At 36.9% G+C, this 27950-nt stretch overlaps 1 protein-coding gene across 2 annotated transcripts; it reads right to left on the bottom strand.

The window, feature by feature from the left end:
* Nucleotides 1-515: 515 nt before the first annotated feature.
* On the bottom strand, nt 516-14300 carry Tbph (TAR DNA-binding protein-43 homolog). 2 transcript variants are annotated; one of them, XM_077415325.1, is made up of 4 exons: nt 13508-14244; nt 11745-11914; nt 11239-11379; nt 516-6042 (listed from the first exon to the last, which is right to left on the bottom strand). In XM_077415325.1, the coding sequence occupies exons 1-4, from the start codon at nt 13743-13745 to the stop codon at nt 5182-5184; spliced, it is 1410 nt and encodes a 469-aa protein (XP_077271451.1). In that variant the 5' UTR covers nt 13746-14244; the 3' UTR covers nt 516-5181. The 2 variants fall into 2 exon arrangements, with proteins under 2 accessions (XP_077271451.1, XP_077271441.1); XM_077415315.1 differs by lacking the exon at nt 516-6042 and adding an exon at nt 7536-8926 and having other exon boundaries at nt 13508-14300.
* Between the last annotated feature and the right edge of the window lie 13650 nt (nt 14301-27950).

Below are 27950 nucleotides of genomic sequence, written 5' to 3'. Positions count from 1 at the left end.
ACCGACAATTGTCGGTAAGCGGATTTTAGCGGAACAGAATACGGCCCCAGATTATGTAGGATAAATTAAATATTTCTTCATGTCCGAGGATACGTATTATATTAAAATACTGATTTTATAGGCACGATAATTTTGGACTGATCGGATATCCTGGCTGTCCCAAAATTGGCGTAAAAAAAAAAAGAAAATTATCGCTCTTCACAACTTGGCAAAAAGAGAACAAGAGTTGGGATCTCGGTTTCAAATCTTCAAATTTCGTTAAAACAATTCGCTTGAAAATCAAACGACCGATGACGTTTTATCATTGATTCTTATCTCTGAAACTTAATTCGCAAAAATTGGTTTATTTTTACTAGCTCGTAAAAATTGAGCATATATTCGTCGCAACTTTAAAAATGATTGGCACACAAGCAACTGGGGATTGCAAATTTTGCAAGAGACTCGTTTGTCTTCTGTCAATCCTAAAACAGCCAGCGGATGTGTGATTGTGCATCGCTGACTCGCATTTAAAGGAATTTATGGTACCCCCACGATGCTTGGGTCTTTTATTCTCGGCATAATTTAACATACACTACAATCAACGGAGAACGTTACGGAGAGCATTGAGTATTCTCGCATTAACTCGGCAAAACGTTTTACAGTTTACACGGCAAAAACCATCGGCACGAATTGAAAAACGTGATATCATTCGCGATTATCTAATATTCACATCTACAAGATTTCGCGCAGCATCCTGCGGTGGACAAAAAGACTGCGACACTTTTCTCTCTTGCTCGACAAAAATCGTGAGATCGTTCTCGCATACGTAAAAAATCCACGGTAGCCTCGACTCGCATTCAACTCGTTTGTATAGCTCGTAGTATCTCAAAAGTGTAAAAGAATGCCGGATTCGCGGTTTCCTCACCGTGCGTTCTTTCACGACGCGGTTTGAAAGATTCCCCTGACGGCCGCGGCCGTGAGAGCGACGGATCGGAATTAACATTCTCACACGACAACGTTTCACGACACACGTCTCGGATTCGTGATGCAGTTTCATCTTATTTCCTCTCTCTCCCTCCCTCGGGGACACAATAATATCGAGCGATTTTACAGAGCGCAGCTAAACTCTACAATAAAATTCGTTACATTTTGTGAGCGATATTAAAATTGCTTTATATCAATCCCTATTTACATACTTCGTAGATCACTTCCAAATCGTTTTGCAAGGCATCCTTTGAGCAGTGGGCATTCTCTCATCCCGCGCGAAATAACTCACTGATTGAGGGATCATGAAAAGATGCCAATAACGTCGTAGGCATAACTATTTCAAACGATTTGAAATACGTGGTCTGACAATTAAATCCATAGACAACATTTATTTGAACCCAAATGCAGCTTGTTTGTCAAATCAACGAGATGATAAAATATTACATTTGTTTTCTAAAATAAATTTTACATATTATTTTTTGCGAATTAAACTTAACATTTATACATAATTTCTTTACTACTTTTTCCACCTTCGCCTGCGGAATTGAGTAGATTGAGTAACACAGGAATGTTTTTGCCGGTTCCAAATCCGAACAAAGGAAAGAGATTCTTTTTCCAAATAAAACGTAAATATTTGATATTGATTTTTGCTAAATAATCACTCAACAATAATTATTCAGCGTATTGTTTACACGCTATCAATACGAAACATAACGAAGAGATAAAAGAGTGCACTAATCTAATGTATTTTCAATATTGTCTATTGGGTAACAAAAAAAAGAGATGCGTCTACAAACTTAATTGTCAGACCACGTAGATCTATAATCGCTACGACTCACGCACGAATGTTCGAGCTGATCAATCAACTATTATTCATCATACAGCCATTCATCAACGATTTTATTTTATCTCTTATACAAGTTGTTTTATTTTATTCTATTTTTTTTACTTCTTGCATCGTAAGGAACTACATTCTCCCTGAAAATATTTCCAGACGTTAAGGGTATTAAAGCGCGAACATTCGTGCCTCAACGACAAGCTTGGTACGGTTCCAGTGTTTGTTTAAAAGTCGTCTTAAACCGCAGCTTCTATGTAGATCAATTTAACAATTTAGACTTAATAGCGTGGCAGAATGCTCAATCAACTACTCATCGTCTATCTCTCCTCATTGAAATCTGTATACGTGTATATGTACGTGTGTGTGTGTGTGTGTGTGTGTGTGTGTGTTGTGTGCGCGCGTGCGTGTGTATAATTTAGTCTTTTTTTTTTTTACATACATTACGTATATAAACAACCTCCTCTCAATCTAAGTATATACCAGACACACACTGGACGACTTTTGCTCATTCTCATCTAATACCGCAGTGTTCCCCCGCTCGCCTTATGCATTATTACTCAGTCACCTCATTTCTTCACCTCGCCTCGCCAAGTACACGCGTTCTCAGTGCTCTAAACAAACGACATCATCACTTTTGCTAAGTAGTAAAAACTCACGCCTGTAGTTCTGAGACGACCATTAACAAATACATTCAACCGTTTCTCTCTCTCTCTCAAACATACACATATGCACACACCACACACACACGCACGTGCCTCGAGCAATCCAGTTTAACATTCTCAAAGTTAGAGATTTTTCTCATCTGTATACGCGACACGCATATCGACGAGAATTCACGCTAATGAGAGAGAAAGAGCGAGAGAGTATTATCATTAGAATTGTATATTAAGTAGTATCTCGCGTTCAAAAGAAGGAAGTTTGAGAAATCACTGTACGACAAAAATGAAAAGCACAACAGTATATATACCTCTTATATTAGAAGGATTATTTTATTCTTTCAATTAATATACTCATAAGAGATAATTAGCGTACTCTGAAATAGTCAATTTAAATAATTCCTTTAACGTGATACACAGTGATATCGCGGTGACAAATGCGGTATTTAGGTTTAATTGCGACGTAATTATTTCGTATGTTAAAGTTATTGACTATAATTGTGAGATGTGAATTGCATCCTTCTTCGTGCTATGACTCTTTCTTTTTCTTTCTTTCTTTCTTTGAAAAATAAATACTCTCGACCAGTGTAAAGCTATCTTTTTCATTATCGTTCAATCAGGAAACAGTTCGAAAGTCTTTTCATTAAGGATATTTCATTCAGAACTTATGACACATTATACACAGACATATAAGACATCTAAATAGTTTTCTTTCCGCTTTCTTCAAATCACTCAATTAAAATGGAAAAAATCTGATCAGTTCAAACAATTTTCTTTCACACACATCAATCAATAATTTTGACACACCTGCACACTAGTGTAAAATTCTCACATAATAAGCTATTTATGTGTTATATTTGAGATATTTGAAACAGAAGTTCAACTTGATAATAATATACAATACGGATAGCTGCAATCTCTAGGTGTGAGCTATTCTGATACATTCATACACTTTCAAACAGTCACATCAATCGCAATTTATACGCTCTTTCTGATCTTGGTAATATTTTGGAAACGTCTCATGAAACAGATAAAGGATGTTGCAAAATAGAATAAGATTATTTCAACGGAGGTAACTTTACACCAAAACCAAAGAAAACTTCTGGTTCACTTAATGTTTAAAATGATAAAATTAAATTTCAATTTCAATGTTAATCATCTCTCTAGAAGAAATCTTTTTCTTCGTAATCCTTATTATCTCAATCCATCATACTTAACATTTATTGCGGATTTATTTTGGGATAGATCTCCTTAAAGCATAACATAGTAATGTTTCGCTCGTATAACGGCAATATTACAGAAACTTACGAAATGTAATTGTTACCCACGTTGAGAAAGCATCTTGCTAGAGGATGTTATAAAGGTAAAACTATTTCAAAAACGACTGCGAAGCTTTAAACGCAGGACCTCGATTCGAAAGAAGCCGTCCATTCTCGCAGCAGCAAAATTCACAATTCCAGATCTCCGGAAAATACACGGAAAATATAAGGAAAAATTATGATTCTAAAATAATCAAGAGATCTGTCGTTAAAAAATAATGCAAGAAATTAAATATTAGTTATATATAATAGCTTGAAAACGCGATGGCAAGTTATATATATTACATAATGCATATTACATAATACATAAACGCTTTTTACAAACAACATCTAGCAATTCGGCGCGGCTTTTAACTCGATACGCAAATTAATTGACTTTGGTCTCATGTTCATTTATTTACCACATTGCACCTATTAGATTGATTGCCTCGGTTACAAACTAATATAGTTTGTAACTAAGGCGATCGATCTAGTCTCCTTCTACATCACAATTTTGGACATAGACAAGAAGAAAATTTAGTTAATTGCGAGTTTAAACAAAAGATGCGGTTAGATAAAGTCAATATCTCACAACAAATGCTATTAAGTAAATATTCACTAAAGCCCCCTTTATTAAAGAGATTTGTGGCAAAGGAAGACTTGAGCTATTTTCAACTTCCCAATAATTTAATAATAATTGCTCGATGGGAAAATGTTATATACTTAAATAGAATGGAGAAACGATGCAGATGCCATTGTAGCTATAATTATTTTCTATATGACTGTGTCTGTGGCAGTAATTACTTTTCAGGTAACAATATTTTGGTATACATTTCACTGGGCTTGACAAATGTTGAAGCAGCTTAAGTCTTCTTGAGACTCAGATCTCGTCAGGTATTCGTAAATTACACGTTTATCAATCTTTAATCGCTAAGCAGTAAATTTACTCGATTATACAATCTCACCCTCGCCATGCAGCTACGCTGTTCCACACATCAACTTCATACGTATCGTCGATTTTATTCATGCCATTATCTATTGTACGCTCACACCAGAGATGACGCAAATATCGGGCGTACATATTTTCGAATGATCGAAGCTATCCGCCTTTATTTATCGTAAACCTAAACCGCCTCTTTCAACGAACGGAATTGTGCTAACTTGTCAAACCAGTAAGAGAGTGGGGAAGGAGGGGATCTCGAAATATTATAATACACGCAGTGGCGATTAGTGCAAAACATTAGAAAAAACGTCAACGTACTATAGGCTCTGGTTCTTGGTTCTATTCTAGGGACGGGATCGACGTGCTTTTGGAAAACCGTCGATCCCATCGGTTACCACCGTTCGTTATGGTTGTTGCGTCGGGACCCGTGGATAGAGGATCCGTTTGGTTTTACGAGTAGACCCACGGCCCCGATTGAATTTACTCGTACTTAAGAAAGGTATTCGACTTCTGATCGCGCTGACCCGGGTGATTCTGCCAAGCGCCCTGGGACGCGTTCGGGTTATTCGGCCCGGGGCCGCCGGTGCCGGGATTACCCGTATTGCCGTCGCCGCCGCCTTGGTTCATCCAGCTGAGGAAGCCGGAATTGCCGCTGTTGCCAATAGTGTTGTTACCGGAGGGCGGCTGGCCCGGTGGGCCCGGCTGGTTCGAATAACCCTGGTCGTTTCCCTGGTTCTGCAGGTTACCGATCAGACCCCAGGACGCCTGGTTCAGGGCGGCAGCCACCAATGCCGGATTGACCGGCAATGCGGACAGATTCAGACCACCCATCGCCAGCGGATTCGACATACCGCCCCCACCGCCACCGCCGTTGTTTTGTCCGGTGATACCCAGAGCCTGTAGATTCGGCATGTCGAGATTACCGCGATTCCCCGGGTTATTCCAGCCGTTTGGGCCTATATTATTGCCCGAATGGCCCATGTAACGGTTACCCTGATAATTGCCCTGCACATTATTATCGACGGGTCCCGGCGCGCCCCTGCCGCCCCTCATGTTCGAGTTCACTTGATTGTTGAAATTTTTATTGTTGCCCTCGGACTTGGGCGCGGCATTTGAGACGTGTACCGAGACGCCCTTGATAATATGATCTTCGCCGCAGAGCGACTGGGCGACCTCGGGATCTAAGAAAGTGACAAACGAAAACGCGCGGAAGGGTTTCGGGATGAACACGTCCGTCACTTCGCCAAACTTGGAGAAATAATCTCGTAGATCGTCCGCGGTTAGATCTTCGGTACAGCGGCCGACGAATACCTTGCAGGGTACTTGCTGAATCATTCCTTCCTACACACAAACGCACAATCAGTCAATCATGTACGACAGGTTTTCACAGTTATGTAAAACTTGCGTACAGTGCACATTACTCACAATACCGGCGACGGTAGAATCGCTGCGAGACATATATGGCATTCATCACGAGATAGGCAAAACGTAAAGTACATTACGGTTTACATCGAGTGTATCACATGCACACAATCTCAGTTCCGTAGACACACAATCTCTCGCTTCCGGCTTAGGACTCTAACGTTCCGTCGAATTGCAATTAATCTGCACTAAACGTCAAGTTTTATATAGAAAATTCTTAAATATTTATATTTGTCGGTTCAAGAAAAGATGCCGGGTGGCTCGATTTACATGTAAATTCACACATGTTATATAATGAACACTTAAGCACTATGACCACTTGAAATCCATGCATCAATCTGTACAATGTCTTTTTCTTTTTTATGTTCACAATGTAGAGAATCTCATGCTACATTACACTGTCTCGATTTGAATAAGCACATATCTGATAAAATGTGAACAGTTATTCCAGACTAATTATTTCTACCATTAGACATATCTGTTATATTTAACGAACACCATGATTTAATGGGAATATATATAAATGCTTTTTTATGTTAACTGATTGATTATATGAGATAAAGGATTTATCTTTATGATTTAAATTATCTCTATTATACGTACATTTATCCAGAAATACTTTCAACAAGAATTTCATAATTTCAGAAGACAAATGTGACAACAAATTTTTATCACTATGTGCTTTTAAGATATTTTTTTTTTTAAATAAATTATATGATTTTTTTTACGTAATACAATTTCTCTAGTCATTCTGTATATAAGACATTGATAGTTATAAAAAAAATTGATAGTTTACAAGACCATATTTTGTTCTAACCTCATATTTATTCAGATCTTGACATAAAATATGAAATATCTTATCAATTTTTTATTACTTGGATATCGATTTGATTTTATGCACAGAATGATGAGAGTTAATTGGTGTAGGGAAAACATATAATTGTTTTAAAAAAAAGTATACTTTGGCAAGAATTATATATTTTCTAAAAAAATATATAGGTATAATTTGCAATCTGCCATATTTTTGTCTTGAATGAATGTTTAAACTTCAATTTTTAAATTAAACAATAAAGATAATTTAGGTCATAAAATTAGATGCACATGATGTGTGCTCAATTATTATTCGAACAAAAATACGCGAAATAGACGAGTAATATAAAATCATATAAAGTCTTGAAAGTAGCTGCGGTGAAAGAAAAATTTCTATAATTTTCCAAACATTATACCACGCATCTTTACCTTCGACATTCCTAAAAATAATCCGTAATTAAATTAAAATGTTTCACATCAACAATAAAATAATCAATAATAAAAAAAATCCAAAATAATATAAAAAAAGTAAAATAATAAAATATTATATTATTTTCTTATCTCTTTCTGTAAGAAATATTGCTTGTTTTTGGCGACTCAAATGCAGCAATAAAAGTGCTTTAACAAGTCACATGTCAAACGTTAATAAATATTTAATAGTCATTGAAAAAACGAAAGTATTGAGCATGTATATAAGTATTTTAAATGCATATATGTAAAATTATATATATCAAATAAATGTTCCTGATTTTAATAAACCGCATCGACATACCGAATACTTTTCAACATTCATTCATACAAATTTTCGGCGACTCGCAATTCGTACGATCTTCGCGATATCGAAGAAATTCGTTATGATGCATCGCAAACAATACATGATAATAATTTCAACATTCGTAGCATCCGTAGATGCGTGGTATAATATGTGCGAGGAATATGCACTAATCCTAGGAGAAAAGACCATTGGCGAGTTTCGTCGGTCGCGTGTCGACACGTATTCCCATTAAAACATGATTGATTGTAATTACGAATTTCCTCTTCAGTATCTTGACGCTTCCGCGACGTGGTGATCCCTCGATGGCCGGTGCTTGTAATAGCGATCGTAATAGTTCTCCTTCGTCGGGTATCTCGCTGGATCCGCGTATCTACCGTCGACCGGGTCGCGGCCGTCCGACGTGGCGACGTAACGGCCATCGACCTCGCGGCTGTCTATCGCGTACCTGCCGTCCACGACTTCCCTACCGTCGACGATGTATCTCCTGTCCATCTCGCGACTGTCCACGTATCGGCAGTCTGGCTCCCGACCGGGATCGGCCGGCAAATGCCGGCTGTCTGGATGCCTCGCGTCCGGATACCGCACCTCGTACCTGCAGTCAGTCGCCGCGACGGCGTAACGACCGTCGGCCTGGTCGTAGTAGCACCGTTGCTCGTACCCGTAATTGCTGTACCTGCCCTTATCGTACTGTTCCGGACAATTGTCGGCTGGATAGGCAGCGGCGCGTCCCTCGCCGTAGTATCGCGACCCGTATTCAGCGTCGGACGGTGGATACGCGGGATTAACGGGCGCCGCGGCGGCGTTCGCATGCGGTGGCGGCATGTAGCCGCGAGTATCGTAGGCGGCGGACTCCTCGTAGGCGGCGTAGTTCGGCTTCTCGTTGTAGGCGTTGTAAGTGACCTGCTGCTGACTGCCACCACCGCCACCGCCACCACCGCCGCCGCCCTCGTACTTGTATTTGTTATCGTCATACGGATAATTCGGGGGATATGACGGATAATGAGTGGTTTTGTAATCGTACTCCGAGTCGTATCTCGGGGGTGGCGCGCTCAGGGGCGGAGCAGTGGCCTCGGACGACGACGAATTTACGTTGGCTACGTACGGCTTCGACACCGGCACCCGGCGACTACTCGGCGTGTGCACCGGTATAGGTCGGTAGCACTCGTTACTGTGCTTACCCGTATCATACTGACGTGCCATCATTAATCCATCAATATTCTGTAACCAGATTACACCAGCCCTCGACAATCACATACAGACTTGATCGAAATGCTGAAGCACACATACGCATTCGCTCCGCTCACGCGGTCTCAAGCTACGTCCTCGAATCGTTCTCGATACCCTACCGACGCGACATAAACGCGCGAATGTAAACGATTTCGCAGCGCAGAATCTTTTGCGAAACGTGACACGACGACGTAAGCTATTGCGCCATTCACTCGCGAGTTTTGTTTTCATTCCTGATTACGCACTCTATTACCTAGTGTCTCGCTTCGCAAGATCTTTTCCACGCGACCTCATCATTCACGCGTCCTGAATTCTAGAACGTTACTCGGATATCGTGACGACGCATCGCGGCTCAAAAGCTGCTTAAAAGCATCATTCCCGTATGATGGAGAAAGCTCGCGCGAATTTTCGGGTCTAAGGAATCCGGTTCACGGGCTGTTTACGAGACATACTCCATGCGCGACTGCGAGATTCTGCATTTACATACTCCAGCACACCAAGTCATACCCGTTACAATATTTCATGTATTCCTTGTATCCAGGAAGATACGCGCGCTCAAAAACGTGAAAATATAGATCTTTTTCTTCCAGTTACGCTCTCTCAATGCGCGCGATACATTCCTTCTCATAATATTCTCATTCACGCGTACTCGTTAACTCAAAATGCTACGTAATTTAGCGAGTATTTTGGCTTTTATCAGCGTTAAAAAATATTAAGTCGTCTAAAGACTTTTTTTCCCTCATTTGTCGTGATCGAGGCTTGCAAAAGCTCCGGTCACTTTTAAGAAATCTTGAAAAAGATAACGCACGACGTTAAGTATGCCGTAAGTTGGATACGTTTTATCGAGTCATTTCTCTCAATGTTGCAATCTCTGACACAGAACTATTAATCACTCTCTTAAAGAAATCTCATACCGTTTTAGAGACACAAACATACTATATTATTTCCACGCAAGCACACCATTAACGTCGCTCTCTCCATGGCTCACGCACTACACTCGTATAAACATACATTCATACATACAGGCATTTTGCATTCTTTCTATAATACCACTCTTATAGCCTTTCGCACATTCACCTATTTACACCACAGCAAAATACGTCTCATATACATAAAAATAACATATTCAAGGAATGTGAGAAAATATTGATATTCGCTTATTAAAGCATTATATGATAAATGGAGATAGACGGAAAGCTCATAAAGATAAGGTATTACCCGTATCCACAATCGTAAGCTTATCAGTTTTAGCCGATTATCTCTCACACAACATTCCATTCTCTACTTGAAATATTACACGTGTATTTATATTTGTACATATCTTGGCGTGTAAAGACACGTAAAAACATTCACAGGCTGACATGAAGCAACTGAGATTTAAAAAGATTCGTCTTGTATATTGCCAAAATCGAAAAATTAGGTATTATTTTGCATTTTGTCTCAAATGAGTTTTTCTTTACTTTCTCAGATTTTTCTTTGTTAACATTAAAAAAAAGAATTTAGAAATAAATCGGCATTTATATATATCAGCAAATAGAATAAAGATAAAATTCATGCAGATTGTTTTTGTACGTCCAATTACATGAAACATAATATAGGCAACTGCTGCGAAATCGTGCTATTAATTCTATTTTAATAAACTTGATGAAGTTAAAATTTGGATTAAAAAAAAAAAAAAAAAAAAAAATAAGTAAAAAAAAAAAAAAAAACTAATTTTTTTTGCCACAAATGCGATAAATTTTGGTAACTTAAAATTATAAATCTTGCTATAATTTTTATTTTTTAAAATATGTACAAATTAAAGACACGTGTACTTGAAAGAGAGAGAATATATCATTTCAGAAACAGTACAAAGCGATCATTTAACAACATCAATTATAAATCTGAATTTTTGTATTATGTTAGTTATTATTTAATATTTATCTATATAATATACGCTATTGTTATATTTTTGAAATTATATAGACAATAATATATAATCAATAATTAATTAGCACTGAAATTTCATATTTTATTATTCAATGGCAACAGTAACATCTTTAATAATAGACTATGTAAAGATTTTATTGACAAATAACTGAATAAAGATGCCAAACATGTGCACAAAGAATTGCAGTACTTATTTCTGGCTAAAATCTTCTTAGGATATCTCCTATTGTTTTTAAAATGATTTATTCGCTCCTATGTGCTTTAAATGTGCATCACCGATTTAACGCTCTTTAAGATTTTCTTATACATCCGAGAAAGTGGTAAAAAAGTAGCAGAAAGAATTGTAGGGGTCTGTAAGTGAGTTATGTTCTTACCTTACTATTAGGAACCTTGACATCGCACCATCTGCCGTCTATCATATGACGTTGAGCGAGGCATCTCAACTGCGATTCATAACTTCCAAATCGAATAAAACCAAATCCTTTGCTTTGGCCGGATTTCGCATCTTTCTTTACCTACGACAGGATTTTAACGTAATCTTTCATAGTCAGAGGGTACAGCATTATGCTTGCGCAAATAAAATATTACACTATTTTTTTATCATTTGCATTACTCCTTATTAGAAGTACATGATTGATGTGCATTTAACGCGTTACAAATATTTACCTAATTAAGATTATTTATTACGAGTTTAATTATTATCATTATGTTGAATACATATTTTTGTCTTATTTAAAGAGTTGTAACGTGATATCGCTCTCTTACTTATCTAATAAATTAGTATGATCAGTAGACTTAAAGGAATATGTTATTAGTGTAGCAGGACTCCGCTATTAGTTTCCAAGCCCAAGCGCAAGCTTGAATAAATGCAGAGACTCACCTGTGCCATCAGAACTTCGCCAAACGTTTCGAAATACTCGCGCAAGTTCTGTTCGGTAGTTTTCCACGGCAAACCGAGTACAATCAAGTCAGTGCAACGCAACTTCGTTTCCATTCTTTTAGTCTTAGCTGTGGAATTTTCCAAATTGTCATCAGATTTACGTTTGTTCTCTGAAAAGACATAATAGACGTTCAGGTCTCTAACCGGCTCGTGACTATTTGCAGAGAAAAAAAGTTAAAAAAAAAAAAGATGGAGAGAAAAGCGAAGTTGAAAAGAAACCGAAAGAAAAAAAGAAAAGTACAGCTTAGAGATATTTGCTTCGCACATTATTATTTGATATTCGTTAATGACAAAGCTGATTTCAGCAATTGATTGCAGTATTCTTATGGACCATGAGAATATTATTCCATTTATCTGGCATTCATTATAAAATAGACGAATTGAAGTAAACTTATTAAAGTAGACAAACATGTAAAAGCGCACTCCAAGATGACCCAGCATCTCATTGAGCGCAACAGATACAATTAAAGGAATAATCGCTTCTGGCAAATAGATGCCGATATCTCGGGATAATTCGGGCCGAACTCTGGCTAACTTGGTGGAACTTCTAATTGCAGTGTTCCCCATGTTGTCTGATCTTTTTTTTAATTTATAATTTTATCCACGTAATGTTCATTTCTTTCAATGTAGATTAACTTTAATCTCGGTTTAACTCCCTTTTTATCTTTTTCTAGTTCTAACAATTAGAAAAAAATAAAAAGGAAGTTAAACCGGATTTAAAGTTAATCTACATTGGTAGAAATGAACATTAACACCCCAGTAAGCAAAATAATAGCAGTCTGTCTGTAGATTGGTAACAGATTTGATCAGACGTCAGCAGACTGACGTATATCAACTGGGTCCTCAATGTTCCCATTCAGCTTATGTTCTACTAACATAATCCGACAGCGGATTGGCAGCAGAAATCGCGCAGACAAAGCCTACTGACAGACAATGTAGAGCAGATTGACAGCAGAAACCACTCAGAGCCTGAACGGTTCCCAGCAGAATCTGCTCGATTTCTGCCGTCAATCTGCTGTCTGATTATGTTAGCAGATTTTGTTATACTTCTGTTGGCATTCTGTCGACATCATGTGATATATCAGAACCGGCATCAAATCAGTCTCTGCCGATAAAAATTGTAACAGACACTTGGCAAGATCTGACTTTCGGCAGACTTAGCTGTCTGGGACGATACTGTCGGCATTAATAGATGGGTTAAACAAAGGAGTTCGGTCCAAGTCGTCCTCGGAGCATCGTTCCTATCGACCGGTTGCTTCGGAAGTCGAGGTCGCGGATTCGTATCATCGCCGCGGCCAGGAGGAATCTTGAGAGACTCTCGCTTCTCGATTTTTTTTCCCGCCCGTGAAAGTGTCGTCGTCATCACCGTCATCACCGTCATCGCCGTCGCGATCCATTGGCTGCGTTCAGCCGATACTCCGCTAGTCTAGCAATCGTGAGCAGTCGCTCGTTTCCTCTCCTTTTAATCCATTGGATCAAAGGAGAGGAAATGAGCGACTGCTCACGATTGCTAGGCTAGCGGAGTATCGGCTAAACGCATCCATTAATTTCGCGACGGCGGCAAGCGGCAACGACGTCGCGTCGACGCCGCGCGAGCGCAGCGCCACCACGAATTATAAATACCGCGGCCGGGAAGAGAGAGGAGGAGGAGAAGGAGGAGAAAGAGGAGGACGCGCGCGCGGGTGCATGCGTAATTTGTGTACCTTTGGGGAATACGCAGAAGTAGATTGCTTTGCCCCAGCCGTTCTCGGGCGGATGCAGACGGCCGTCGACCAGCCGGACGCCGCGCATCGTCCGCGACTCCGGATTGCGGTACTTGAGGCCGCAGGTGCCGGGGAACTGGGCGGACAGGGTGGTGAGCAGCAGCGTGGTGTCGTCCTCTGTCGGCAGCTCGATGGGTTCCTCGCCCTCGTCCTCGGCGACCTGAATGTAGGACGACATCGTGTAGCTTCTGGTCGTCGCGAACTCGATATCCCTTTATCCCGCTGTTTTCTTCTCTCCGCTGGCCTCTCTAGTTCCCTTGCGACGCGTGTTCCCCTTCTCGTTCTCTCTCCCACTCTCACTCTCTCTCTCTCGCGCTCGCTCTCTTGCTCACTCTTTCTTCCTCGTTTCTCCCGATATTCCGCACCCACGGTCGTTTTTTCTTCGTCCGCTCGTGTTCACGTATTACCCGAAAAGGCGGAGGACGCGGAGAAGCTTGTAAAACTCGCTTACGCTTAACAACACAACAAACACACACGCGCCACGGTCGCTCGCACCCAGTCACGCAACACCGCACCTCTTTCTCTCCGCTCTCTGGCGACACGGCGATCGGAATTCGCCAGCGCCACCGGAAGCGGCGCGGCCGGGCCGCGAGGCGTCTGGAAAATTCCACTTGGCGACCTGACCCGCTGGTTTAAATTTACGACGGAAAATGCGCGCCGCGCGTTAAGTAAATCGCGATCGCGCGCTAGCGGACGACGGCGGAAGAGGCGCAGGTTTGGCGACGATCTCGCACGCGCGACGATGCCGTCGCAAGGGCGGCGCGAGATCTGGATGATCGTCGCGGATTAGCATTGTGCCGCGGTCAACGCGTAGGAATACCATTGTCGAACGCGGCGCCGCGGCGCGTTGCACCGCGCCGGCCGACCGCGCGCCAGCCATCGATTTTCCGGCGGACGCGACGTGCGACGTGCCGCGACGCGGACGGCGGTGATGAGAAAGCCGTGCCGGCACACAAAAATGATGAAACCGAATCTATTTCATTATCCTTGTTGACGCGACGAATCAATTATTAATGACGAAGGGCAAAACGACAATTCTACTCTCGGTTTCCTGAGATATGTGAAGGGTCTTGAATTCTTGTTCTCTTTCTTTTTGTAGTTTCTGACCGAGTTATTGACGCAAGAAAAATTTTAATTTTTTTACGTAAGAAAAGATTATGGGCCAAAGCACATATAACAGTCGTAGTCGTGGACGTAAGTAACGCACAAGCTTTGGCGTATCCTAATCTGTCAGTCGGGGACTACGACCGTCGTATATCGCTACGCCATGTTATGTGCTTTGATTTGTGGGGATGCTAAAGCCGTTCAAATTACCGACAATTCATTTCAAAGCTCTCATTTTGAAACGGCTTTACAGATCGCAAAATTCTTTTACAGGAGTAAAGTAGAGGTACTAATGAAGGGTGGGATTGTCAAATAATTAGTAATAATTGAAAAAAATTTTTAAATGCTGTCACCTCATAAACTCATAACCTTATTTTCTGATATAAACAGTTGTATACGTAATATGTACGAAATTAAACTTTCCCACCCTTCAGAAGACGTGCACAAACAATAACGTACCTTTGAAATTGAGATTGAAAGCCTGGAATAAAAATGAGAGCTTTGAAACGATCGTGTATATTTTTCACAAAAATATTCACGCAGAGCAGCAATTATAGGCGCGGTCTATTTGACGCTAAAATGCTTCGAAGCGTTCCTCTTCTCCTTCTTTCTTCATTGAAAGAAAGAAGAAAAGGAATGCTTCGAGCATTTGTAGCGTCAAGTGGACCGCAGCCTATGTCACAGCAGTAGTTCACGGATCTTGCGAGAGATGGCGAGATGGCGCACGCAGCTGTGGGCAGTTTCGGGGTTGGCTACATTGTCTGGTTCCTACACAGCAATCGAACCAGGACAGATATATGATACAGATATCTCGTTAGGCATTTTTACATTTTTTTCAATTATTACCAATTATTTTACAATCCCACCCTTCATTCGTACCTAAACTTTACTCCTGTAAAAGGATTTTGCGATCTATGAAGCCGTTTCAAAGAACGAGCTTTGACAGATATGTCGTACATACAGATGCCTCGTTAGACAAGGACAGATATCTCTCGTATTATTATTCCTTTCTCTATGTATGTAATTTGCATGCACCCATTTATTCCTTTCTCTCTCTCTCTCTCTCTCTCTCTCTCCCTCTCCCTCTTTTCCTGTCTCATTGCTGTCCCTCTCTCTTTTAGTACACTGGGTAGCGTACACTTAGTATGGTAAAATCAGGATTTTTTGTACTAGGGTATATTTGAAGAAAGAAAAACGGTAACGTTATTTAGGACAAAAAACTCTGTTTATTATTTCGTTGATAAAATGTTGAGAAATATAAACGAAAATACATATATAAATGAAATATATGTTATTTTTTTTATTGTTACTGTCTCCCGAAAGTAAATAATATTACATATAAAACCGTAATGCAATTGAACATACATATTCATACACACGCACACGCATACGCAATCGCACGAGCACGATACGCATACGCACATAAATATATTATTTTTATTTTTTTTGTGGGCCCCAGGCCCCGTCCACGATGACGATGTCACGGACATGGGACTTCTCCAGTATCATGCTCCTATTACTTTGTACTAACAATAAGAATAATTCTGCATAAATTTTTATTTTGTGCCTTTATATCATATGTATTTTTCAAGCAAAGTGCATTTGCAGAATTTATGCGATGGAAGATGTATATATGTATACACACACACACACACACACACACACACACACATACTACGTTTACGCGAGCGTTACTACTGTAGTAACTTACGATATATCACTCGTTTACGCGGAGTAAATTCTCGTAAGTTACTACAAAATCCCGTTTACGCGAAAGAATTATCGTAAATTACTACAGTAGAAGTAACGCTCGCGTAAACGCAGTAACAGACTCACACACACCATGTGTTTATATGGGGCGTTCCACGCCAAATCGGACACCATTTGGGTTTTGCATCTTCGATTTTTTTGAAAATTTTTTATGTTATAGTATTGGTTGAAAGAGGCCTCCATGATTTTTTTCAAATTTTTTTGTCGAACCGTTTTCAAAATATCGATTTTTGAAAAATAACGTTATTTTTTTTAAACGCCCATAACTTTACGAAACATGGGCATGGGCTAAATGAAACGTTTTTTTTTTCAAAAAAAATGTTTTTTAATTTTTTAAATTGTATTTCTATAAGATTTTCAAATTTTTTACACAAATTTTTGATTTACAAAAAACACGTACTGATCGATTTTTTCCAAAATTTTTTGTAAAAAACTATCATCGATTTCACAACTTTTAAGCTTAAATTTATAATGAGATAATAACGGGATCTATTTTTTTTTCGATTTTTTAATTTCCATCTTTTATTTATCCGTGCTGAAAAATATCTGAAAAGAAAAAATAATTTACACAGGAACTACTATTAATAATTATCTAAGACATAGTGATTACTTACTAAATAGTTTACAAATTGATTTCAGAAAAAAATACAGTGAAATTAAAGCGTTTATTATTTATGTTTGATAAATTTTTTTTTATTAAGTAGCGTTTATTTTTTTACACGTTTAAATATTTTAAAAATTTGAGATTCAACAGATGATGAAAATTGTTTGAATCTCAAAGTGCTTTCTCCGTCTGGAATTACACAATGATATTTTTGCGTTCCTGTTTTGTCTTAACTCTAATATATCGCTTGTCTAATGATTCTTTGCTTTGAATATAATCTTTGTTAGAGAAGAATTGCGCATAGATATTTGGCAAAGAATTTAATTTTATCGCCCAGTTATATAGTTCTTGAGGAAATTGAGATTTGTTCGTCATATATGGAAGTTGAAGACTTGCTCGTGCCGCTATTCTCTTAACAGTTCCTTCTACTCCATCACAAGGACCTTTGCCATGAATTGTTGCAAAATAATGCCATTCAGCCAAAGTCTTCTTCATGAAAATTAAGATTTACAAAATTTTTATAATTTTTAAATTGTTGAGGTGCTCTGTCGGAAAATTTGCCAAATATCTATGCGCAATTCTTTTCTATAACGAAGATTATATTCAGAGCAAAAAATCATTAGACAAGCGATATATTAGAGCTAAGACAATAACAGGAACGCAGAAATATCATATGTGTAATTCCAGACGGAGAAGGCACTTTGAGATTTAAACAATTTTCATCATTTGTTGAATCTCAAATTTTTAAAATATTTAAACGTGTAAAAAAATAAACGCTACTTAATAAAAAAAAATTTATCAAGCAAAAATAATAAACGTTTTAATTTCACTGTATTTTTTTCTGAAATCAATTTGTAAACTATTTAGTAAGTATAATCACTATGTCTTAGATAATTATTAATAATAGTTCCTGTGTAAATTATTTTTTCTTTTCAGATATTTTTCAGCACGAATAAATAAAAGATGAAATTAAATTAAAAAATCGAAAAAAAAATAGATTCCGTTATTATCTCATTATAAATTTAGGCTTAAAAGTTGTGAAATCGATAAGTTTTTTACAAAAAATTTTGGAGAAAATCGATCAGTACGTGTTTTTTATTTGTAAATCAAAAATTTTTGTCAAAAAGAACCCCGCACAAAAACCTATGGAAATGGGTTCTTGGCGAATTTGTCTGAAACTTTGGGAAAATGTTGTTCATGTCATCTTGATCAAAAGTTCTCATGGCAACAACTCTCTTTAAAACAGAATTTTTGCTCCAGGAAACCTCAAAGATGGATATTTTATCACGCGATCACAGATGATTTTACCCATTCAGCTTTTAGAATAATGATTGTGTGTGTGTGTATTGCATAACCCATAAAACCTGAGAACAAAATCGGTCCTTTTCAGGGCCATAATAATGTGCAAAATCCGATCGCGCCGCGCAACCTTCTTGCGGTGCACACTGGATAACGCTAATCCCGACGGTTCATACTGTTATTACTGTTATTCATCAATACATTAGGTTATTAGGTTTTATGGGTTATGCAATACAAACACAAACACACACAATCAATATTCTGAAAGCTGAATGGGTAAAATCATCTGTGATCGCGTGATAAAATATATCCATCTTTGAGGTCTCCTGGAGCTAAAATACTGCTTTAAAGAGAGTTGTTGCCATGAGAACTTTTGATCAGGATGACATGATCATTTTCCCAAAGTTTCAGACAAATTCGCCGAGAACCCATTTCCATAGGTTTTTGTGCGGGGTCCTTTGAAAATCTTAGAAACACAGTTTGAAAAAATTTTTTGATATTTTTTATTAAAAGTGTTAAAAAAAAAATTTGAAAAAAAACGTCCCATTTTTTTGGCCCATTTTTCGTAAAATTATGGGCGTTTAAAAAAAAAAAGTAACGTAATTTTTCAAAAATCGATATTTTGAAAATGGTTCGACAAAAAAATTTGAAAAAAATCATGGAGGCCTCTTTCAACTAATACTATAACATAAAAAATTTTCAAAAAAATCGGAGATGCAAAACCCAAATAGTGTCCGATTTGGCGCGGTACGCCCTATATATATCTTCCATCGCGTAAATTCTACAAATAAACTTTGCTTAAAAAATACATGTGATATAAAAGGCACAAAAGAAATTTATGCAAAATTATTCTTAGTACAAAGTAATCGGAGCACGATCCTGGAGACATCCCGTGTCCGCGATATCGTCATCGTGGACGAGGCTCCGGGCCCAGAGAAAAAATAATCGTATTATACAAACGATAGACCCCCGATATTGTCGTACAAAATGTATGTGTACCTATCCCTATAGCTTCTTCTCCTCCCTATATTATAATGAAAGAAACGTATCCGATTGAAAAAGGCCCGTTTAGCGAGATAGGAAGCCGATGCCAGTCTCACGCGAAAAGCGAACGTCGAATTTATAACACAATGGCTGTGTTCGGGAAGCGCGCTATTAGCGCTATTGCATCATTCTATCTTTATCGCTCATTAGGTGTAAAACAAGGATAAAATAAGCAAATAGCACTAATAGCGTCTTCCCGAACGCACCTAATAAATTAATAATTGGCATCTCTATCGAATTTCTATCAAAAAACGAAACAGGTCATTTTTTTGTTTTCTAAGAGAATTTAATCACTCTCTTTAACCGAATTTCACTAATATCTAAACGTCAGAAACGCACGTGGTCCGAGTTAGCACAGGTCCGACAGATTTCTTTCTATAGACGGCATAGTTGCCAAAATATATATTTCATGAAAAGAAAATTAATCTACAAAAATCAAATAATATTATGAGCATTGCACAAAAAAATATACACGAACAATGTATTTTGAGAATTAGAAAGATTAAAAAAATGCGACAAAGTTTTTTTCCTCCGGATGAAATTTCAACGTGCACTTCTAAGGTCAACGCGCATCCTTTGCTAAACGAATGAATTCATACACGTTTTGCAGCCAGATTTTTATTGACGTGATACAGACGGGTGTACATCTGAGCCTCAATAAAGCGCAAGTTTAATCGTAAATCAGTTATGCGAAAGATCTTAGATCTTATACTTGTCAATAAAGTTATAAAATCCGCAAATAATGCGAAAATTTGCGCAGGCCCTCGTGATCGAATATAAATGGATCGCGTCGCATCGCTAATGATCGGATGAACATTTTCTAAAAAACGCAACAAAATATTTGCTCCACGAAATAAGCTCGCACAAATCGCATCTGACAAAACTGAAATTTAACAATTATATGTAAAATCATAAAGCTATAAATTAGTTTTTGTTTTTAACAAGAGAAGTTGAGACACGTAGCGATAAAATTGAATGAATTTCCAACACGATAAAGATAAGTTTAATAATTTTCTTCTACGGTTTTCGTTTCTTTTTTAAAAAATAAAGATGTTAAAAAAAATCAAAATAAAGTAATATGTAACAAAAGTTTCTCTTGGTGTAAATTTTTAAAAGAAGGAAGCAAGTTTGAAAGAATAATATGATGAATCAACATTCTTTGAATACATATAGAAACCATTTAATTTTTTCCCGACGCGTTGTGGAAAATATGACGGCTCCGTATAATCGTTAATTACCGCTAACGAACCGTCGTAAGCAAATTCCTCGAAACGTTCGCTACAAAAGAAAACGAAAACAATTTTGGGACAAGAACGGAAGCGTTCGTTTGATCGTCATCGTCTTCGTTTCTAAGCCGAAAAGATGTACGTACTCCACTAAGATAAATTATAATTATTCTTGATATCAGCATTCGCGGCACCCTAAAGTCCCGATGGATAAAAACTAAATACTTAGTAGCATCCGAGTTTGATTTAGTCGGGCAACGTGAACACAGTTACACGTTTGCCCGTCTCTGTGAAAAAAAAAACGCGACGATCACCTTTTTTCTTTCTTTTCAAGTACTCTGTATACTTGTAAACTATAAATGTATAAAAACGATTAGGTACTCGCCGCGATGGAAAGAAAGTAACACAATACAATTTCTTTATGATTCTCGAAATCAAATCTGTTTGGATTTCTAAGCACAAGGAAGAACATCTCTTTTGCTTATGTATTATTCGACAAAGCAATGATACTCTTCATGGAGTGCAGTAACGGCTGTCGCATACTAACAATGGAAACGAAGACGAGAGCGAAAACGGATAAAAGATTGAAAAGCGCACTCGGAAGGGAAATGAAAGCACCGCGAGTTTCCTCTTCTCGACGGTCCTTCGACTTTATTCGCGAGGCAACGATACTTTACGCAAATATCCAGTATTCTGTATATACAATCATAATTAGCTAATCATCCGTCGACGAAACATATCGCTCGCGTTAAAACAGCCGCTTCGGCGTAAACTGCACACGTTATGCAGTTATAGATAATTAACAAACTGAATAAAAATCTTAATTCTTAATATCATTATGTTATAATAATTAAGATTTTTATTCAGTTTGTTATCTATACTGTTCATCAGCTGCGTTACCCTCTACTCTGATGCTACTGAGTGTAATAAATCAATACTATATAAATTTAATATTTATTGCATTTGTGTTATAGAAGTTATTGTTTTACCCCATCAAGAATGGATCGATAGATCCTTTGAAATAGTTTTACATCATTCATTTACATTACAAGAAAAAAATTATTTGAGGTGCAAGAGATGCAGTAAATTGCCAAGTCTAATAAGTACCCGCGTCAATATATACTATGTATACTAATTCACATTCTCAATTGTGCTACTGTTATTATTTGTCATCAGACAATTATAAACATACACATAATAATTAGATAGATATTATATATATATACGCATGTGTGCATAAGAATATATGTAATTTATAAAAAGCGGGTGCTTATCAGCCTTGATACGTTACTGCCTTCTGCTACGCGGACGGCCAGAAAGCATTTTCAGGTTCAGGCCGTATTCCGTATTGCTAAAGAATCCAAGACGCGGCAACGCCGCGCGGCGTTGCAACGTCTATAGCATATGTCTCTCCACCGTGCGTCCGTGTGAGCAATTCAGTGGTGTGTGTACGTGTACGGACATACACCACTTCATAGAACCTGAAATTAGTTGGTAACACTGAAACCGGAGTTTCGCGTTGTCACCACGCGAGGTCTCCAATATCAGTTCGGCCTTTGCTTTTAGTTGACAGAGTTGACATTACCGACGTCGAGGAAGTTCGGCCTTAGCTTTAGCATCCCCTTAAATCGTTGCGTACGAATAATTGAAAAGTTGGATTATTAACTGCGAGGCTTGTAGATTTCTACGGCATCGATGCAGTCCGAACGGTAGTGAGGAGCATTAATGAGTTCCGTTACCCGGTGAGCTACGGTGCAGAGCGGTGCAGGCGAGCGCGCTACGTTACCGTCACGGTCGATAAAAGGTTCAAATACAGAACCGCGAACGCGTAAAAATGATCAGTCACGCTGTATTGCTCGCGCGTGCATTTGATTAAAAAAACATTTTTAATACAATTTGATGCACACAATTAATACGTATTACAAACAATATAACAATCATAGGTGAATATGTAATTATAATTGTATTATTATGCATCTGCAACTATTATTCCACCGACTAATAAGTATGTGTTTACTGGAATAATATAATTACAGATAATATGATAATTATAATTACAACATTATTACCTATAATTATTCTATTGTATACGTAATGCATATGTAATTATATAAAAAATTGTTTCGCGATATTTCATAATTTTTACGATGTCGCATTATCTTCCGTATCTTATTTATAAGTAAATGAAATATTAAAATTAAAAGCTAAGTAATGTTACGGCCGATATTCCGAGCAATATTAGGGTATTAATAAAAAGCTATAATACATTTTGAATTATAATTATCGAGTCAACGTTTCGATCTACTTGGTCTTTCTCAGGGCATTACTTTCAAAAACTTACAAGTGATATAAATAAAAATAATAATAACTGTTGAAGTTCACATTATCAACACTGAAAATTATAGTCATCGCCGATGGAACGATTACGACACGCAAAAGAAATAAGGTCAAAGCCAACTTCGAATTAAACGCCGTCACAGGCCACATAATTACAATAATTGTTACCGATTACAATAAATCCTGATTTGAGTTGCAGCTGACGGAGATGCTAATTTCGTGCATTTTCCGTATATTTTAAAAGGGGCAATCCTCTGTATGATCCTGGTATCAGCCATGCTCAACGTCGGAAATTGTCATGTCCGATATTAAATGGAAGTAGAGATCGGTGTTGCGTCAAGAACCTTTTAAAATATACAGAAAATGCACGAAATTAGCATCTCCGTCAGCTGCAACTCAAATCAGGATTTATTGTAATCGGTAACAATTATTGTAATTATGTGGCCTGTGACGGCGTTTAATTCGAAGTTGGCTTTGACCTTATTTCTTTTGCGTGTCGTAATCGTTCCATCGGCGATGACTATAATTTTCAGTGTTGATAATGTGAACTTCAACAGTTATTATTATTTTTATTTATATCACTTGTAAGTTTTTGAAAGTAATGCCCTGAGAAAGACCAAGTAGATCGAAACGTTGACTCGATAATTATAATTCAAAATGTATTATAGCTTTTTATTAATACCCTAATATTGCTCGGAATATCGGCCGTAACATTACTTAGCTTTTAATTTTAATATTTCATTTACTTATAAATAAGATACGGAAGATAATGCGACATCGTAAAAATTATGAAATATCGCGAAACAATTTTTTATATAATTACATATGCATTACGTATACAATAGAATAATTATAGGTAATAATGTTGTAATTATAATTATCATATTATCTGTAATTATATTATTCCAGTAAACACATACTTATTAGTCGGTGGAATAATAGTTGCAGATGCATAATAATACAATTATAATTACATATTCACCTATGATTGTTATATTGTTTGTAATACGTATTAATTGTGTGCATCAAATTGTATTAAAAATGTTTTTTTAATCAAATGCACGCGCGAGCAATACAGCGTGACTGATCATTTTTACGCGTTCGCGGTTCTGTATTTGAACCTTTTATCGACCGTGACGGTAACGTAGCGCGCTCGCCTGCACCGCTCTGCACCGTAGCTCACCGGGTAACGGAACTCATTAATGCTCCTCACTACATACGTATCCCAGTTCCGGTTTATAATTTTACGAGGAGCCACGATGAGATTATTGTTTATGCGCGAAAGTAAATTATTTTAGTAAATTATTTTACTAAATATAACTTAAATAAATATATATAATTACTGAGATAATTTAATTAATTAATTACATCATTATATACCTTTGACGGACCTAAAAAATTAAGTTGAAATTAATTTCTATATATTGTAAATAAAATTGTTTTATTAAAAAATAAAAATACACGGCTTGTAGAGTAGTCTTCTGAGAATACCTTCTAAAAATTTCAATAAAAAAATATCAAAAATTAAGGTCTTGGCAGCTATTTTCGGATCAGTATTTGCAAAAATAAAACGGTTGTGGTATATGTACCAGGGGGTCGATTCTGTATCTTGGGACGAGGTGAAAATTACAAAAGTGAGGAAATTCACTAGAGAATCTACAATTTCATTTGTCGAAATCTAGTAAATCTGTTCACTTTTGTAATTTTCACCTCGTCTCAAAATACAGAATCGACCCCCAGATCCTACCTATACCAGAAAGATATCTTCGCCCCTTCTCGAATCATGTAAAACAAAAATTTTCCATTAAACTAGATTACTATAGATGAAGTGTTTGTCAATAGCCAATTTTGAAAATATTGATTTTTCGAAAAATAGCAACAATTTGTAGCAAAAAAATGCGATTTAATTCTGACCTAAAAATCGATTTTTTTATTTATAAAAAAGCTAAGCTATAAATCGGAAAAACCACAAAAACACTAGATTATTGTATTAGAGTAATCAGTAATAGCTGTAAAAAATTTTATACAAATTCACTTTATAATGTCCAAGATATTTCTGATATCGATTTTCAAAACACTGTTTCGGGAAAATGGTTGCCAGGATCTCAATTTTTGATATTTTTTATTGAAATTTTTTGGAGATATTCTCAAAAGACCATAACTCTACAAGACATGTGTTTTCATTTTTTTATGAAACATAATTTTGCTACATAAATTTATACATCAATAATAACGCAAAAACATAATTTGTCTACAAATAAATAATGTTTACATAAAAATTCGTTAATTTTGACCTAGTTTTAAGGCTTGTCAAAGGTATGTAACACGCCTTAAATAAATATATAATTAATAAAAGTAAATATATAATTTACTTTTAAGTAAATTATTTTTAGTCAAAAATAATTTTTCCTATGTGTTATTTTGTCGAGATAGATAATTTATATAGTTGAGATATCTAAAATCTGCTAAAGTTCCGAAAAAGTTTTGAAGATGTACAAAGACTACTGCATTAGATACTACATACATTAGCATCGCATAGTTATTGCATTAACATTATTGCATAAATTATTTTATGTAAATCTTACTCGACGTTACCAAATTAAATTCCTTTTTATCTTTTTTTTTCAATCCAAATCTTTAGCTTTTTATCTATATATTCTGTATATATTTTTCAGTTATAATAAATTTGTTGAGAACAATTGGCACATTAGCATACGTCGGCATACGACATAACAACGCGAAACTTTCCTCGAAATTTTAATCAATGTTCTGTTAATCTAATCGCAATTTTTAACTTTTGTAAAATCCTTTACCTTTTCTAAAAGTTATATTTAAAAATTTTTTTAATTATTTTTTTTTATATTTTTCCTATAAATAAATTGTTCAGTGATTTTTCTCATAGTTCGCGCTGTACTCAGCTCTGCTCACATCAGCTAAATCTATAGTATCAGTCTCATGGACTCACATACTCATGCTCGTGTCATTCAACAAAGCAAGTTGACAAGAAAATTCAGTCCCTTAGGGTGCGGTCACATGGACTGATATTTTCCGCGTAATGCGTATCGCGTAACCAATCAGAAGCGCGAATATGCGTAACCGAAAATGCGAAATGCTCTTCTAATTAGTTACGCGGTTACGCGTTACGCGGAAAATACATGCCATGTGACTTCAGCCTTAGAACCGCGCAATAGATAAATACCGCAGAAATGTTTACGTAGAAGTTCAGCCTGATCAGCTGCCAAAGAGCCGTGCAGCACAAACATCTTTCATTTCTTCTACATAAAACGTATATCACATTCATATTGCATTCATCAGACATTAGATATTCCACGTATATAAACGGACAGAGATTGTATATATATATAAGAAACAGAAAATATATCATATATAGACATATTTTATTATTTTATATATATTTATATAGAAAATTGATTACTGGGATTATATATATTAAAGTGTAGACGACGTAGCAATTCAAATTAAATAATACTTACTCGTCGGGATTTAAAATATTCCTCGCTTGCTGCGTATTCGATTAATTATATGTCTCGCCATGTGTCAATTTCTATCGAAAGACCTTTACTACTCGCGCAATTAAACATGCACACGATGACATACATCTCTTCCCGTGGTCGTGGTAAAGTAGCAAAGTGTGTATAATAAATAGCGTTTAAATCATTCATTGTATGCTATTATGCATCAGAACTCAGAACAGATCAGGTGTTGAAAAATACATTTCTTAATTAAATAATATTGCTTCAAAAATAGCATTGCAATAAACTCGGACAGATATCAAGTTAATCATCTTTCTTTACAAGCGTAATAAAATAATACATTACTAATAAATTAATTAAAGATACATTTATACAGATAACGAAAGTATGGACAAATAAGTATAGAAATCGAACGCAATTTTTATAAGTGAAAAGTTAACATTGAATTAGACATCGGATTTTTTATATGCAGATTGGTAGAGAAGAGCAATTAATATAATAACTAAGATTATGTTATTTATAATGTCCAACATATATTTATATACCTAACATATGTTGTAGTATGAACATGTTGGATATTATAAATAACATAATTTTAGTTATTAATTACTCTTTTTCACCAATCTGCATATAAAAAATCCGATGTCTATTGATCACACATGAAGACCCGAAAAAATCTTTCGTGCAAGTAGAATCTTGCAAGTCAATAACTCTAAAATTAAGTGTGAAAGCGATATTGTCTAATTGAGCAACGATTAATTAAACTAGAGTCGAGGTTAATTGATGTTGATAAAATTGATCCATATCACCGGACTTTAATGAACCTCGTAGTTTCAACCGGAGATAATTATGCTCAACGCTCGCGAAATGATTCGTCCGACGATGCCCGATACTATCGCTTGATGTTGCACATGGTGGAAGTAATAAGGTGTGCTTATGCGCACGTTTCTTGCAATATCCAATCACAGAACGTGACAGAAGTCCGCCATGTTTTTTTAATTTTGGTAGGAGATTCAAACGAAAACACACCGACACAAGAATCTGTGCATGTATGAGTTTAAAATGGACGATTTTTGTCACGATGCGCAGAACAGACGAAAATGTGTTCGCAATACGAGCACACCTTATTATTTCCACCATGATGTTGCATTTCATCAATTATGAATTAGCATATCGATTACATCTTCGTTTGAAGTAAAAATAAGATAACTGCGTACTATCCTAGAACAACACAATGTTCAAAATCGGGACATAAGACGTCTGAGATACTTGTATACTTTGCTACTATAATCACTCTGTTGCTTTGAGGTAATATTTACTTGAGGTGTAATATTTACAGGGAAATTGATATTAATTTTCAGACACGTGACTGCAAGAGGAATATGTGGAATAAGAGAAACTGTAGCAAACGTCGGACAATACGAGCAAGCGCCATGTGACTTTAAAAGCCGACGTCACACCGCGATCGCGGGAAGAGACCGAAGAGATCTCGTACAGAAACGAAA

The sequence above is a fragment of the Temnothorax americanus genome, unplaced genomic scaffold (genome assembly GCF_048541705.1).
Source record: "Temnothorax americanus isolate GAGA-0224 unplaced genomic scaffold, ASM4854170v1 Scaffold101, whole genome shotgun sequence".
NCBI classification, from domain to species: Eukaryota; Metazoa; Arthropoda; class Insecta; order Hymenoptera; family Formicidae; genus Temnothorax; species Temnothorax americanus.
The sequence above is the reverse complement of the archived record's forward strand: the minus strand, read 5'-3'. Positions and strand labels throughout refer to the sequence as shown.

Coding starts and splice junctions, on each gene's coding strand:
- Tbph (XM_077415315.1), bottom strand. CDS start 13,745: ATGTCGTCCTACATTCAGGTCGCCGAGGACGAGGGCGAGGAACCCATC. Junction 11,380..11,744: donor GCGAAGTTCTGATGGCACAG/GTGAGTCTCTGC, acceptor ATCCTGTCGTAG/GTAAAGAAAGATGCGAAATC. Junction 8,927..11,238: donor TCAAGGTTCCTAATAGTAAG/GTAAGAACATAA, acceptor ATCTGGTTACAG/AATATTGATGGATTAATGAT.